Source organism: Gossypium raimondii, chromosome 6 (assembly GCF_025698545.1).
Source record: "Gossypium raimondii isolate GPD5lz chromosome 6, ASM2569854v1, whole genome shotgun sequence".
Classification (NCBI taxonomy): Eukaryota; Viridiplantae; Streptophyta; class Magnoliopsida; order Malvales; family Malvaceae; genus Gossypium; species Gossypium raimondii.
The window spans coordinates 7,954,569-7,967,707 of NC_068570.1; the positions used below are offsets into that span (position 1 = coordinate 7,954,569).

At 33.7% G+C, this 13,139-nt stretch overlaps 1 protein-coding gene across 2 annotated transcripts; it reads left to right on the forward strand.

Annotated features, from left to right (window-relative positions):
* The first annotated feature begins 1,844 nt into the window (after window positions 1–1,844).
* Window positions 1,845–5,352, forward strand: LOC105773640 (heme oxygenase 1, chloroplastic). Of its 2 annotated transcripts, none has more exons than XR_008196968.1 (4): window positions 1,845–3,434; window positions 4,313–4,607; window positions 4,781–4,888; window positions 5,012–5,099. XR_008196968.1 is itself a non-coding variant. In XM_012595682.2 (4 exons), the coding sequence occupies exons 1-4, from the start codon at window positions 3,002–3,004 to the stop codon at window positions 5,102–5,104; spliced, it is 858 nt and encodes a 285-aa protein (XP_012451136.1). In that variant the 5' UTR covers window positions 1,870–3,001; the 3' UTR covers window positions 5,105–5,352. The 2 variants fall into 2 exon arrangements, 1 of the variants encoding a protein (XP_012451136.1); XM_012595682.2 differs by having other exon boundaries at window positions 1,870–3,434; window positions 4,313–4,536; window positions 5,012–5,352.
* The last annotated feature ends 7,787 nt before the right edge of the window (window positions 5,353–13,139 follow it).

Sequence of the window (13,139 nt, forward strand, 5' to 3'; positions counted from 1 at the left end):
TGTCCTAATGTATTGGATGTGACGCATTGATTTCTCGAAATGAAGATTTTTTAAAAAAATAATAAATGAAATATTCTGAGTTTGGGATTTTAAAGGAATTGTGCCCTAACGTATTGGGTGTGATTTCTTAAATCTTGGATAAGTGGATGTTCTTTTAAAGTAAAGGAAATATTCCGAGTTTGGGATTCTAGAGGAATCGTGTCCTAACGTATTGGGTGTGATTCCTTAAATCTTGGATAAGTGGATGTTCTTTTAAAGTTTTATTGTACAAGTATTTTGGCCCAATTCATTTTGGGGAAAATTAGAATGCTGTGCCCTAACGCATTGGGTGTGGTATCTTCTGTCTCTGAAATAATAAGGGTCTTAATACGTAACCTTTTAAGTTTTGCTAAGGATTACGTTTTTTTCCAAATTCTCGACCTTAAGACACTAATTAATTAACTAGGTACCAATTTTGGGCGTTACGAGGGTGCTAATCCTTCCTCGTACGTAACTGACTCCCGGATCCGTTTTTCTAAAACTCGTAGACCAAAGCCGTTTTTTAGGTGATCCAATCACACCTCAATAAAAGATTGGTGGCAACTCCCAAATTTTCAATTTTTTAGAGTCGACAACCTAAAATTTTATTTTTCAAAAAGATGGTTTCGACAAATCTTATTTTGACCCTTCGAAATTTTTTATAATATTAACACTACCTCTATTACTCCTGGTAGCTTCAAATGAGCTAGTCTTATATTTTATATAGGTATAGAAAAATAAGTGTTAAATTTAATTTATAAAATATATCTTATATATTATTTAAAAATAAATATAAAATATAATTAAATTATTTGATAAATATAAATTTTTAAATTATAAAAGTAAAGTGTTTAAAAGATTATATAATATTAAATGGAAGAATATAATATAATAAAAAAATATTTGATCTTTTATATTTAAATGATAAATAGTTCATTATCTACTTATTGGTAGGGGTTAGCAAAATTTAATTTTTGAGTTTTGAGTCGATTTGAATTTTACAAGTCGAATTATTCGAATAATTCAAATAATAAATTGATGTAAATACCCTTGTGTCCTCGATATTTTTAAAATTTACAAATTGATCCTTTTAGTAAAATTCAAAATAGTTTTCAAAAAATCAAAATATTTATAAAATATTTTTCCAAAATTTTATAAAAATAAATATAAGTTAAAAATAAAATTTATTAAGAAATCTTAAAATATATAAAATGCTAAATTATAATTTTTCCAAAAAAATCTTAAATGATAAATTTGAGGTGTTAAACAAATAAATTATCAAGTCAAGTTCATCATACTAATTTTTTTATTCTAAAAGAATTTTCAAATACAGATGGCATTTATTTTTTATTTTATTTTATTCTAAAAGAATTTTTAAATACATATCATATTTATGTTCAAAAATATATATAGTATTTATCTTCGTTAACTTGAAATTTAATTGTATCGTTAAAAAAACACTTCAATATGATTAGTTTAATTTTTAATTGAGATAATGACAAAATTTACCCATTTACTTTAACAAATCTTTCAATGTGGTACTTTTAATTTCAATTTATCCAATATGATATCTCAACTTTTATTCCTTCTATCATTGCGGTACTTTCCTCTAACAATGTTAATTTCAGACTAGGATGACGTGTGCCCAGTGAAAGAGTGCCACGTGGCATTTTACGTGAGAAAAAGTCAATCGGTCAAAAAGAGGGGCTTCAAAATAAATTCCTCATTTCTTTTCTTTTTTATAGTTTATGAAAAAAAAACATAAATAATACATTAAATGCAAAAAAATTCTGGAAAAATAAGTGTTTTCTTCTCTCAAATTGTCAAGTAAAAAATCCTATTCTCAAATTTTCATCTTATTCGATTTTCATCACCATTACCAGATCAGCTTCATGTCTCTCTTAACTCACCATCATCATCTCAAAAGATAACCATCATCCACGCCAAAATAACTTCATCTCAAAACTCAGATTTGGCTTCTTCTTCTCTCTCTCTCTTTTTTTTTTTTTTTGCTATTTTTGGGCTATGGTTTTATTGGTTATGGGTATAGATTATTGATGGTGGGGTTGGGTTATTGATGATGTAGATTGAGGTGCAGAAGATGGTGGTAGTGGGGGCTCAGGGAGGGAGGTGGTGTGGAAGCTTTGATGGGGAGGGTTAAAGGGCACTGAAGAAGATGGGTTTTCTAAACATTTTGTTTTACATTTTCTTAAATATTATCGGACCATTTTCATGAGTACAACAGGGATTGCAGTTAGCCGAAGGATGTTGTTGTCTTCCTTTATCAACGGTGACAAATCCTTTCTTCTCCTTGAATCGGTCTTCACAGGTGCATCCATGGTATAGCTCAGAGCAATCTTTCAACTACTTCTGTCACGGTTTTTGTTATCCAAAAGCTATAATGGTCTCAATGGAAACTTCAACCAAATCTGCTACTTTGGTGGTTGATTGGGAGAAAAATAAAATGGAACTATTGCTCAAATGCCCCTTAGCATTTTGGTCAAAAGTCAACAAGGAATACATGTCATCACCTGATTGGACTGCATGCCACATCATGAAAGTTTGGTACCAAATTGATTAACTGTAAAATATTTTCACTCGGAGTCAATTGAATTAAATATTGACCCCTACTTCCACATCTGGTGTTTGCTCGAAATACTTGTAAGGTAATACATATTTTTTATTTAGATAAAACAATAAAGCAAGGTCCATGAATATGGCAGATTTTCATTTCTCCCGGATAGGCACAATCGAGAAGCAACCCATACCTTTGCCCATTATTTTAAGCAACCCCTGCGTTTTTTTTACTCTCTAAAACAATTTTTTTTATGAACAGTGTTTGTTTAGTTCCAAGACAAGAGTACTGGAACCGCTAATTCAAGCCTTCTAATATTAGTTCTCCTTTTTTACTTCTTCTTCTTCACAACAACCACCACCACCTAAACAATCCCATATAAAAACATAGCAAGGAATCTGCGTTTCAATGGCGTCTCTGACCCCTATTTCCCACTCCCACTCCCACTCCCTTCTTAAAAGGGCCAACGTTAGACCCCCTCCTCCTCCCAGTTTCTTTTCCAGTTTCATCCTCAAGGATTTCCCATATTCCAAAACTCTCTCCCTTAAACTTCCCAGGATGCTTACTAGGAACGTCGTTGTATCAGCCACGACGGCGGAGAAGCCCAGGAAGAGGTACCCTGGGGAAGCTAAAGGGTTTGTGGAAGAGATGAGGTTCGTGGCTATGAAATTGCATACTAAGGAGCAAGCCAAGGAAGGAGAGAAGGAAGTGAAACAACCTGAAGAGCGGCCCGTTCAGAGATGGGAGCCCAGCGTTGATGGGTACTTGAAGTTCCTTGTGGATAGCAAGTTGGTTTACGATACGCTCGAAGGAATTATTGATAAGGCTCCTTTCCCTAGCTGTGGGTACCCTTTTTCTATTTTTATTGAATCTGAATTCTGGCTCCTACATATGTTTGTTTTTGGTTTTTTTATTTCATTAGATCATAGTTGTGCATGTTGGACTGTTTTTATACTTATTGTACTTAGTTTTGTTTAGGTGAAGAGTTGATTATATGATTTGATATGGGCTGAATGACATGATCTTTTTATATGAAGATGGATACAATGTAATGGGATTTTACTAATGCTATATTGTTGCAGTATTGTGATTGATTTTAGAATCGGGTCATGTATGAAAAGAGGAGTTTAATGAGGGAAAATAAGACAAAGAAGGTAGCTTGAAGTTTTTCACGCGATGCTCCTTAGATGTTGTTCACAACACCAGGGACTTGAAGTAATTAGACTCAATTCCATGAAAAATCTATAAGAATTCATTAAATGTGTTTTTTCTTTTTAAATGGAATCAGTTATCTCCTCCTCCATATGGGGATGACAAAATAAGAAAGCAGATTGTATGCTATTGCTATGTCAGGGTAACTGTAGTGCTTTTGAGTGCCAAGAGTTCTTTCTTTTTTCGTTTTCCTGCTTCTGTTGTCCGGTCTAATGAGGTCTGATGACGGTAGATTCGATAGCCTTTCACAGAAACACCAAAGCTCTTCACCATTAACTTAGATGATGGAACTGTAGCTTTAATTCTTGAAATGAATGTCTTTAAACGCATGATTGGTTCCAACTTTGTGTTAAATCCAAACTTTCAGATGGTCTGTAATGCACCACCCTGGTTCATAGTTTGGTCATGTCATGTATGGTTTTGTATGTGTTTCTTGTGTGTGGTATTTTATGGCTTTATGATAATGCTAGAAAAATAAAGTGATAAGCCTGATGTGGTCTGCTTCAGATGCTGAATTCAGAGACACTGGACTGGAAAGGTCTGAAAAATTGGCAAAGGATTTACAGTGGTTCAAAGAGCAAGGCTGCACTATTCCAGAACCATCTTCTCCTGGTGTTACGTATGCTGAGTATCTGAAAGAATTATCTGAGAAGGATCCACAAGCATTCATATGCCATTTCTACAACATTTATTTTGCCCACTCAGCTGGCGGCCGGATGATTGGGAAGAAGGTAAGCAAGATATCAGCTTTAAGTGTGTACTGGAAAGTAAATTACTCGATCCTGATCTACGCTGCGTAGAAGTAAGCATGTGCTGTTTTGCTCCATCTTTCTTCGCTTCCCCATTTCTTTCATTTTAACATTTGTGTCAGCTCAGCAGTTTCTTCTTATAACATGTTAAATGCATGCACTTCCCTCGATTTATATGAAATGTCCTCAAGCACTCAAGCTCCTTTACCCCCACTGGGTGTAACAGGTAGCTGAGAAGATACTTGACAAGAAGGAGTTAGAGTTTTACAAATGGGATGGTGACCTTTCGCAACTGTTACAAAATGTGAGGGACAAGCTGAATAAAGTCGCTGAGGTAATTTTCATTGTATCTTGTAAACTCCCATTCCCATTCTGTTTTCTCGACTACGTCCTTGATGCATAAGTTAATAGCAGTGAAATATGTTTTACTAACACCTATGTTATTTTTTCATTAAAGAGCTGGACTAGAGAAGAGAAGAACCATTGCTTGGAAGAAACTGAGAAATCATTCAAATATTCTGGGGATATCCTTCGACTGATATTGTCATAGTATGCCAATGCTGCTTTCTTCTTCTGCTTTTTCTGTTTTCGAATCTTCACTTCTTGTGTTTTCATATGGGATTCCCACTCATAATCAACAATGTGGACTGAACTTGTAAACATATTTCTGGAATTTTTTTTTCCTTTTTTAATACCACTAAGCTACTTGTAAAGTTTCATTTGTATTATTATGATGAATATTGATTTGGGTACAATATTGATAAACTTCAAATATTAATAGTATTATCTCATTATTTTTTTCTTTCACTTTATTTATGCAACCCCACAATGCAAACAATCATGATAATCGTTCAGTAGGAGTATGTTTGGTCATAGGGTTCTTCATTTTGGATTTTTCAATTAATTCATTGTAATTTAGTTGGTTGAAATATGTTTTTAAATTTGGAATTTAGCTCTTATATTTTTACTTTTAGAAATTTAATTTTTTAAATTTTAAAATTCAAGTTCAATTGTCAACATTATTTTTTTCTTATTCAATTTGTTGGTGTGAGATTGTGAAATTAAAAATTACTTGCTTGATAGCCATGTAACTAAAAAATTATTTTTAATGAATTTGAATTTAACAAAATAATTTCAGCAGTGTTAAAGGTTGAACTGAATTTTGAAATCGAAAAAGTAGAAAAACTAAAGTTTTACAAATAAAAGTATAATGACTAGATTTCAAATTTATGAGTATATGGCTTTATGGCATATTTTACTTAATTTAGTTTGGTTTAGTTCTCGGTTTTTAATCTTAATTTTGGGTTTTAAGTTTTTGGACTTATTTTGATAAAATGAATTTGTTTTATGACTTTAAAATATTATTTGGTAAAATTTTGAAGTCTTTCATAGATTTTTTAGAAAATTTATTTTTCAAGTAAATAAAAATAATCAACAATTCTTATTTAGTATTTTTAGGGATAATATAAATTTTTGCCCTTGAACTTGGCAACTAAGTCCACTTTGGTACATGTACTTTTTTGGTTCACTTTGATACTTGAACTTAACAACTAGATCCATTTTGGTCCCTAAACTTAGAAATCGTCAAGATTTGATGTTGTGACTAGTGTTCTTGGAACATGGCTAGATTGGTCGGTCGAATTGATTGAATCGAGAATCGACCAATATACTGGTCCAATTAAAGGGGCTGAATCGATTGAATAGGAAATTGCTCCAAACCGATAAAAATCAAAATTTTGGACAAAAATTAGCAGTTGAACATGTTGAACTGGTTTAATAAATTTTTATTTTTTTAATTTTAATTATTTATTTAATTATTATCGGTCTTGTAATTGAACCGATTAAATCGAGAACCAATGGACTAACCGGTTCAATCATCGATCCATCTATTAGAACACTATGTGTGACACTCTAAGATTGTACCATGTCATCACTTGAAAAAAAGTTTTTTTTTTTATTTTCAAGTGATCATGTGGCACAATCTCAGAGTTTCACATTTTCAAACTTTTATATTTTTCAAGTTCAGAGACCAAAATGAATCTAGTTGCCAAGTTTTAAGTACCAAAGTGGACTTAATTGTCGAGTTCAGTGGCCAAAAACTATATCATCCCTATTTTTTTAAAATTACATTAATCATGTTATAATACAAATATAGAAAGTGGTTTGTGATGACGGTTCACAACGTTAGAGGTGTGAGAGTCTTTATTCTTAGAGATATAAGGAGAAGATGAAAGAGGATTTTTGTTAAGTAAAGTTAAGCGTGTTGTCTTCCCTCCCCTACTCCCCTATTATTGGGAAGGTATTTATAAGAAAATGAAGGTTGGCTGTGAGGCTTATCTGTTAAGCCTAAGTTTTGTGGTAAAGTGACGAGTATCAACCTAAGGTGCATTCAGACTTGACTTGAAAAGACTAAATGAGAGGATTGCTAGATGTGAAGGATGTCTTTGGGGGTAGTCCCAATATATTTCTTTTAGATCATGTAAGTCTCGAAGATGTGACATTTGGGCGAGGATGTGATGTCCGAGTTCAGAGGAAAGGGTGAAGTTTGGCAAGCTTAGGCTCCAAGAGTAAAGAAAGTTTCCAAGGGCAAGGTTTGCCAAGTTCAGGTTCCATAGGCGAAGCTCAATGATCTTTGATGCGATCCGGCTCAGGTTAATCGAGTCGTTTCACAAAGCTTGCCCGATCGTTGATGAGGAGAAGTTCTAGCAAACTTTGTGAAATGACACGATTAACCCGAGCTGGATCGTATCATTTGGTATCAGAGCTACTAAAACGAGGAGCACCGACGTACGTATCAAGCTCGGAGTAGGTTCGTAACGTGAAAAAAAATCAAAAAAAATTCAAGTTGTAATTTTTTTCTTTCTTTGTATTTCATCTATTGTAATTGAAAAAAAGGAAATTATGAAAAAAAAGAGTACGAAGTAAAAAAAAATTTCGAAGTATAAAAAAAAAGAATTGAAAAGTCTTGTGAGTTTTATTTTGTTATTATTTTTTTGTTACTTCCGAACATCCATTCATTCTACCATTCCTACCCCCCTAAAACGCCGCACATACTGATTTTTATTTTCCTTGTTTCAGCCTACCCTATACACCCTAATGTTATCCTTTGCACCCATTTGAAGCCGACCCTCTAAGCCGCAATAAGTCTTCTTGAAACAAAATACGAATTCACGAGAGTGAGACGAGCGGAAAAAGGCACGAGTGGTGAGTACATTAGAGCGAGCAAAAGCCATTAAACGAGCGTAAACACGAGTGGAGTGCTATCCAATTTTTTTTGCGAGGTTTTGTGGTGAGGTATTTACTTTTTATTTTATTTTAATCACTTTTTCTTTTTAGCAAAAAAAAATTATTATGTCTCAAGAAGAATTTTCCGAATCAAAATTCCAATATTTGATGCAAGAGATGCGTAGAATGGTGAAATCAAAATTTGATAAATTGCATGAACGATTGGATCGAGTGGAGGAAAGAGCCCGACGGAAGCCAAATTCACCGGGTCAAGAAATGGAGACAAGATCATCACGAAAGCATACATCTAATGATTATTCGAGAAGAGATTTATATCATGATTCCTATTCAACAAGGAATCCAAGACGATGCAAAGCACGTTTCGAGTATGAAGTTTTTCAAGGCGACGAACAAGAAATCACAAGTCAGTCTTTGTATGCACCAAGGTACTCGTCCACGAAGGATCAAACACGAAGAGATGACCGAGTTTCTTATGCATCAAGATATATGCCCAATGAGGGTTATTCACAAAGAGATGATCGTGACTTGTATGAAGATTCTATCACTTCTTTCCAACGAGAAGCTTGTTGTTATGATTCTTATAAGTTATCATCTTCTTGTAATAAAAGAACGAGACAAAAAGAAAAGAAAAGAAAAGAAAAGAAATACAAGAAATATTGATGCAAGAAAATGAGCATATATGGAATGAAATCGAGAGGCGAAAAAAAGAAATGAAAGAAAAAGAACAAGAAATCAAAAAAGAGAGTGAGTTGAAGAAAGACATGAGAATGTAAAAGAAACGAGTGTCATGAAAAAAAGAGAGGGTTTGAAAAAGAGTTTGAAAAAGAGACGAGTGAAAAAGGAGAAAGTAATCGAGCAAAAGTGAGGAATGTCCTAACTAACCCATTTGCAAGTTTGCCGCGTAAATTTTCTTCTTTCCAGGTTTCCAAGGAATCAATTGACAAAAACTATAATATTTTCCTGATGAGAAGCAGTTCAAGTTGATCGAGAAAGGTAAGATCATAGACGACCCTAGTCCACCAGCACTTAAAGGTAAGCAAGGTGAGGATTCTATGACGTTTAAGTCTCCACCATCCCACTTCAATGTTTGTGATAATATAGCTGATATGGTTAACTGCCATTATTTGTTTAATGTTGACGCGCCTCTTTTAAAAGATGGAAAGATGAGTTTCCCTAATGAAAATTATCGCATTGACAAATGTATTGGTGAAGTAAGTATAAATCAGTACAAACAACTTTCAAACTTGAGTGTTAAAAAGTTGCCATGTAAAATTCCTAGTTCGATTGTTTGTGATGGTGGTGAGACGTTTCTGCTTTGTTGTGTAAATTCTGCATGTTTGTGTAAGTTTGATCGAGTGAAATTTGAGATATATGGCTGTTCGAATGTTAATATGTTCACATTTTCTTTGTTTAATGCATTTGGTAAAAGGTTTTCGTGTAAGACAATTAATCTATTTGATTGTGTTGTTCCTGAGACATTTTTAAATTCTTGTATGATATATTCATGTCTCTACATATCAGTTCAAAATAGAATCAAGAAGTCTGATTGTTTGAATTCATTCTCGCCTACATCCTCTTTATTTGGCATGTGTGATATCTTGGTGAAAGTGAAGTTTTTGTTGCGTTACGGAACGACCGATCAAAATCATGTTTTTAAACCCGGAGCATGTATTCCTAAGTTGACGTCAAGCGAAGGTGAGTGTCAGATTTGTATTTTGAATCAATGTGTTGACCCCTTCTATTTGCTCCGAGTTTTATCTTTATTCTGTTTGAGAACAAAGCATGCGAATATCATTGGCTTGCAAAGTCAAAATTCGATTTATGATTCTGGAAATTGCTCCATGTTGTGGTTTAAAAGGTTTGAACATGTTTTACATGAAAATGACTTAAGAATGCATCATTTCCTTTCTATGATGTCGATCTTGAAATTGTTACATCAAATTGAAATGGCAAGAGAATATTTTGTCTTTGACCCCAGGGCACATCATTCTATATCATTGTCTAAGGGAAACGAACCAAGGAAAGTTGATTTCCAAAAGCATAGCTATCGAATGTCTTGTAATTTAGGTTTGTTTCCATCGAAGAAAAAGGTAAGACCGATTTATATTTTTGATCCCGGTATTGGTTTATTTGTTCAAATTGTGAATAAAATCTCAGAAAGTTTCTTTGTGTTTAACCTTCATCGTATCACTCATTTGCTTAATTCTTTTGTAGGTGACGATGTGAGGTGGTACCCTCCTAAAGAGGGAGGGCGTGAAAATAACCCGATTTCTTCTCGAACCATTGGTAGTTCTCAGAGTTTTGGAAACGAATCTGTTCGGATCAAGAACAAACGAGCTAGTCAATTTGAAAAAATTTTCTCGAGCAAGTGGCCCGATTTGAGGACAAATCGTCTTCAAGAGGGAGGGAATGATGCGAACCTGGTTGCATCATGTTTCAACACAACTCGACGTCATCAAGAGTGGCCTAAACTCTAGGGGCCCAAGTGTAAAATGAAACTCGATCCAGCTCAATCGAGTTCAATTCAGCTCAATTTTAGCTCAATGAGCTCGTTTTTAGCTCAATGAGCTCATTTTTAGCTTACTTTAGTTTGTGTTTATTTTGCTGGAATAAATAAATAAATTGCTGCTAGTTAATTTAGTTAATTAGTTTAAGTTAATAAATTTGTTAAAATCTGGACATATTAATTTTTTATGTTAAATGTGTTTTATTTGTTTTTTTTAATGCATGTTTTAATTTGTCTAAGTCTATTGCATGTTTTTAATGTGTCTTAGTCAATGCCGAATTTAATGTCTTGTTAAGATCATATTAAATTTGTCATAAGTTAATTATTATGTTAAATTAGTGTGTCTAAATTATATTAATGCATGTTCAGCTGAATTTTGTGTGATTTAATGTTGTTCATGTGTTTATGTAGGTGAGCTGAATGTGAAGATGTGTTTAATGCAAGGTTCATGAATGGATTGGTGCCACGTATGGGAGTGTGCATGCACAATTGAGGTTCAATGGAAGGCATTTAAGGGAGCACAAGTACTTGGGACGTTCATGCAAGAGGGGGCTGCTGAATGTTCATGCATTTGTACATTCATGGACCGAATTTATGGAAGAACATACCTTGGGACGTTTCAGGCATGTTCCATGTATTTTCAAGATGGCCAATCAAGTTTTCAAGGCACTTTAAAGCTGCATTCAGCCAAGGGAGATGTTGGAACAATAAGGGGCTGTACATCTATGGAATTAAGCTCTCTTCAAGATTAAGAATGCATGAATGCATCTAGCGAAGCAACATGATGTTTCGGTCAATCCATGAATCATCTTCAAGCATGAACCGAATTTTTAATGCTTCATTCATGCTCATTCAGCCGAATTTAGCTACAGCAAATTAATGATTTCTTTCTAGAATTTTCTAGCATATTCATGGTTGAATTCTTAGCCATTAAGTTGCCCATTCGGCTAGCCATGCCTGGTTCTATAAATAGTTGATTAATTTCATTGTAAAAGAACAGATTATTGAATGAACTTTGTTCAAAAAGTGAGTTTTCTCCTCTTTAAATTCGTATGAGTTTCGATCTGACTTATCTAGCGAGCTAGTGGCGTCTATCGTTCTCTTTTTAAACTTATCACCTGTTTTTGGTGTGGCGTTCAACCCTTCTACAATTTCGCAAATCCACCTTAACCAAATAGAAACCGGGGTGACACTCTTTAGTGTTGAATCGTTTCTGGAGTTAAGTCCATTTTTCCATTCCCAAAAATTATCCCAAATTAACTATCCTTTGATTCCTTTATTAAACCGAACCTACATCTTTCTAAACCTTCTATCATTACAAAATTCACTTTGTAAGCTTCTGCAAAATTTTAAAACAAATTTACACATTTTTGGCTGCTAGAACTTCTTCTCGTCGACGATCAGGCAAACTTTGTGAAATGACTCGATTAACCCGAGCCGGATCGTATCAATCTTGGACTCCAAAGACATAATGATATGAAGGTTATATCGACGAAGAGATATGAGAGTTATGTCTCCATAGGTTAGGTTAGATGGATTTGTGCCTTTTTGTTAGTGGGCCTCTCATATAGAATATGAGGGTATAGCAATTATCCTCCCACAGCCAAAAGGTAAACTATAAAGTAACTTAACTTGAAACATTTGTGTTTCCAATGAAAATGCTCGTTTGAAGTGACTGTTGTTTGGAAGCATCATTATTACTTCTCTAATTGTCATACTTGTTATCTTGATCTTATTGATCTCATTTAGACGCATGGTAATCTACAATTGGTGTTTGGGCAAGGTGTTATTTCTTTTACTGTCGTTACTTTTGGGCTGATTGATTCATTTTCCTCTTATGTCCCTATAAATAAAGAATTGATCTTGAAGTAAACATCTTAATTTTTTTCCTTTTTATTTACTTCTTTTACATTCTTGTGGTTTTTTTTTTGTGTGTGCTAATTTTCTATGTCCATTCTTTCTCCCCCATATAGAAGACAATTCATTGATTAAGGATGTTACGGTGGAAGGTGAGGAATTATAAAGTACAATAATGACGAATGTGATTGTGTTTATGTTGCGACTACAATGCTTTTCAGCTGTCCCATTATAAGTATGAGTTTGCAGGTCCATCAGGTGTCAATCGTATAAGTAAGGTGAAGATGGAAGAGGCTTTTTCTTTCTCCTACATCTATTTAAGGTATGTTTTCATTTTCCCTTTTATCCCTAGTTCATAAGGATTCTGGAGGTTTACAACATCGCCCCAAGGCAACTATCAAGGACATCCTGGTGTTTCATGGTGGTGTATTTTTTGAATTGTATGAAGAGATTAGAGGATCCTTCTATGTCTAGCTTTAGGAATCTAATTATTTTGGCCTTCAATGACTCTTGGCATAGGGGAATTTTTTCCACGAAATGAGAAGTCCAAGTTTACCAATTTCCTAGAGATACTATTTTTTTTTCCTCACAAATATATCATGATAAGGAATAAATTTTGGGCCTTTCCTTTCTCCTTGTGATGAACCATTCTTGCTTTGTTAGGCTTGTTAGCTAAGGCAAAATGGTATGAAGGTTGTGTCTCCATAGATTAGGTCAAGATGAGTTAAACCTATATTAATGAGCTTTTCATATAGAATACAAGTGAGAAAATATAGAAAACAATTATAAATTAAATAAAATTCAAATTCAAATTGGTTTGGATAATTGTGAATTTTTAACTTGTATTTAAAAAAAAAATTTAAATATCATAGTTTACATCGATTTTCGGTTTCACAATATTTTTCTTGGTCTTGTTGACTAGGCAAGAACTATAATTTTATCAATATTATAGTTAAAAATTAATTAATGTCCAAGT

Bases quoted from the DNA above. Each gene is read 5' to 3' on its own strand.
- LOC105773640 (XM_012595682.2), top strand. From the start codon at position 3,002: ATGGCGTCTCTGACCCCTATTTCCCACTCCCACTCCCACTCCCTTCTT. The intron at 3,435-4,312 runs GTGGGTACCCTT...GGTCTGCTTCAG, and splicing joins TAAGGCTCCTTTCCCTAGCT to ATGCTGAATTCAGAGACACT. The intron at 4,537-4,780 runs GTAAGCAAGATA...TGGGTGTAACAG, and splicing joins GCCGGATGATTGGGAAGAAG to GTAGCTGAGAAGATACTTGA.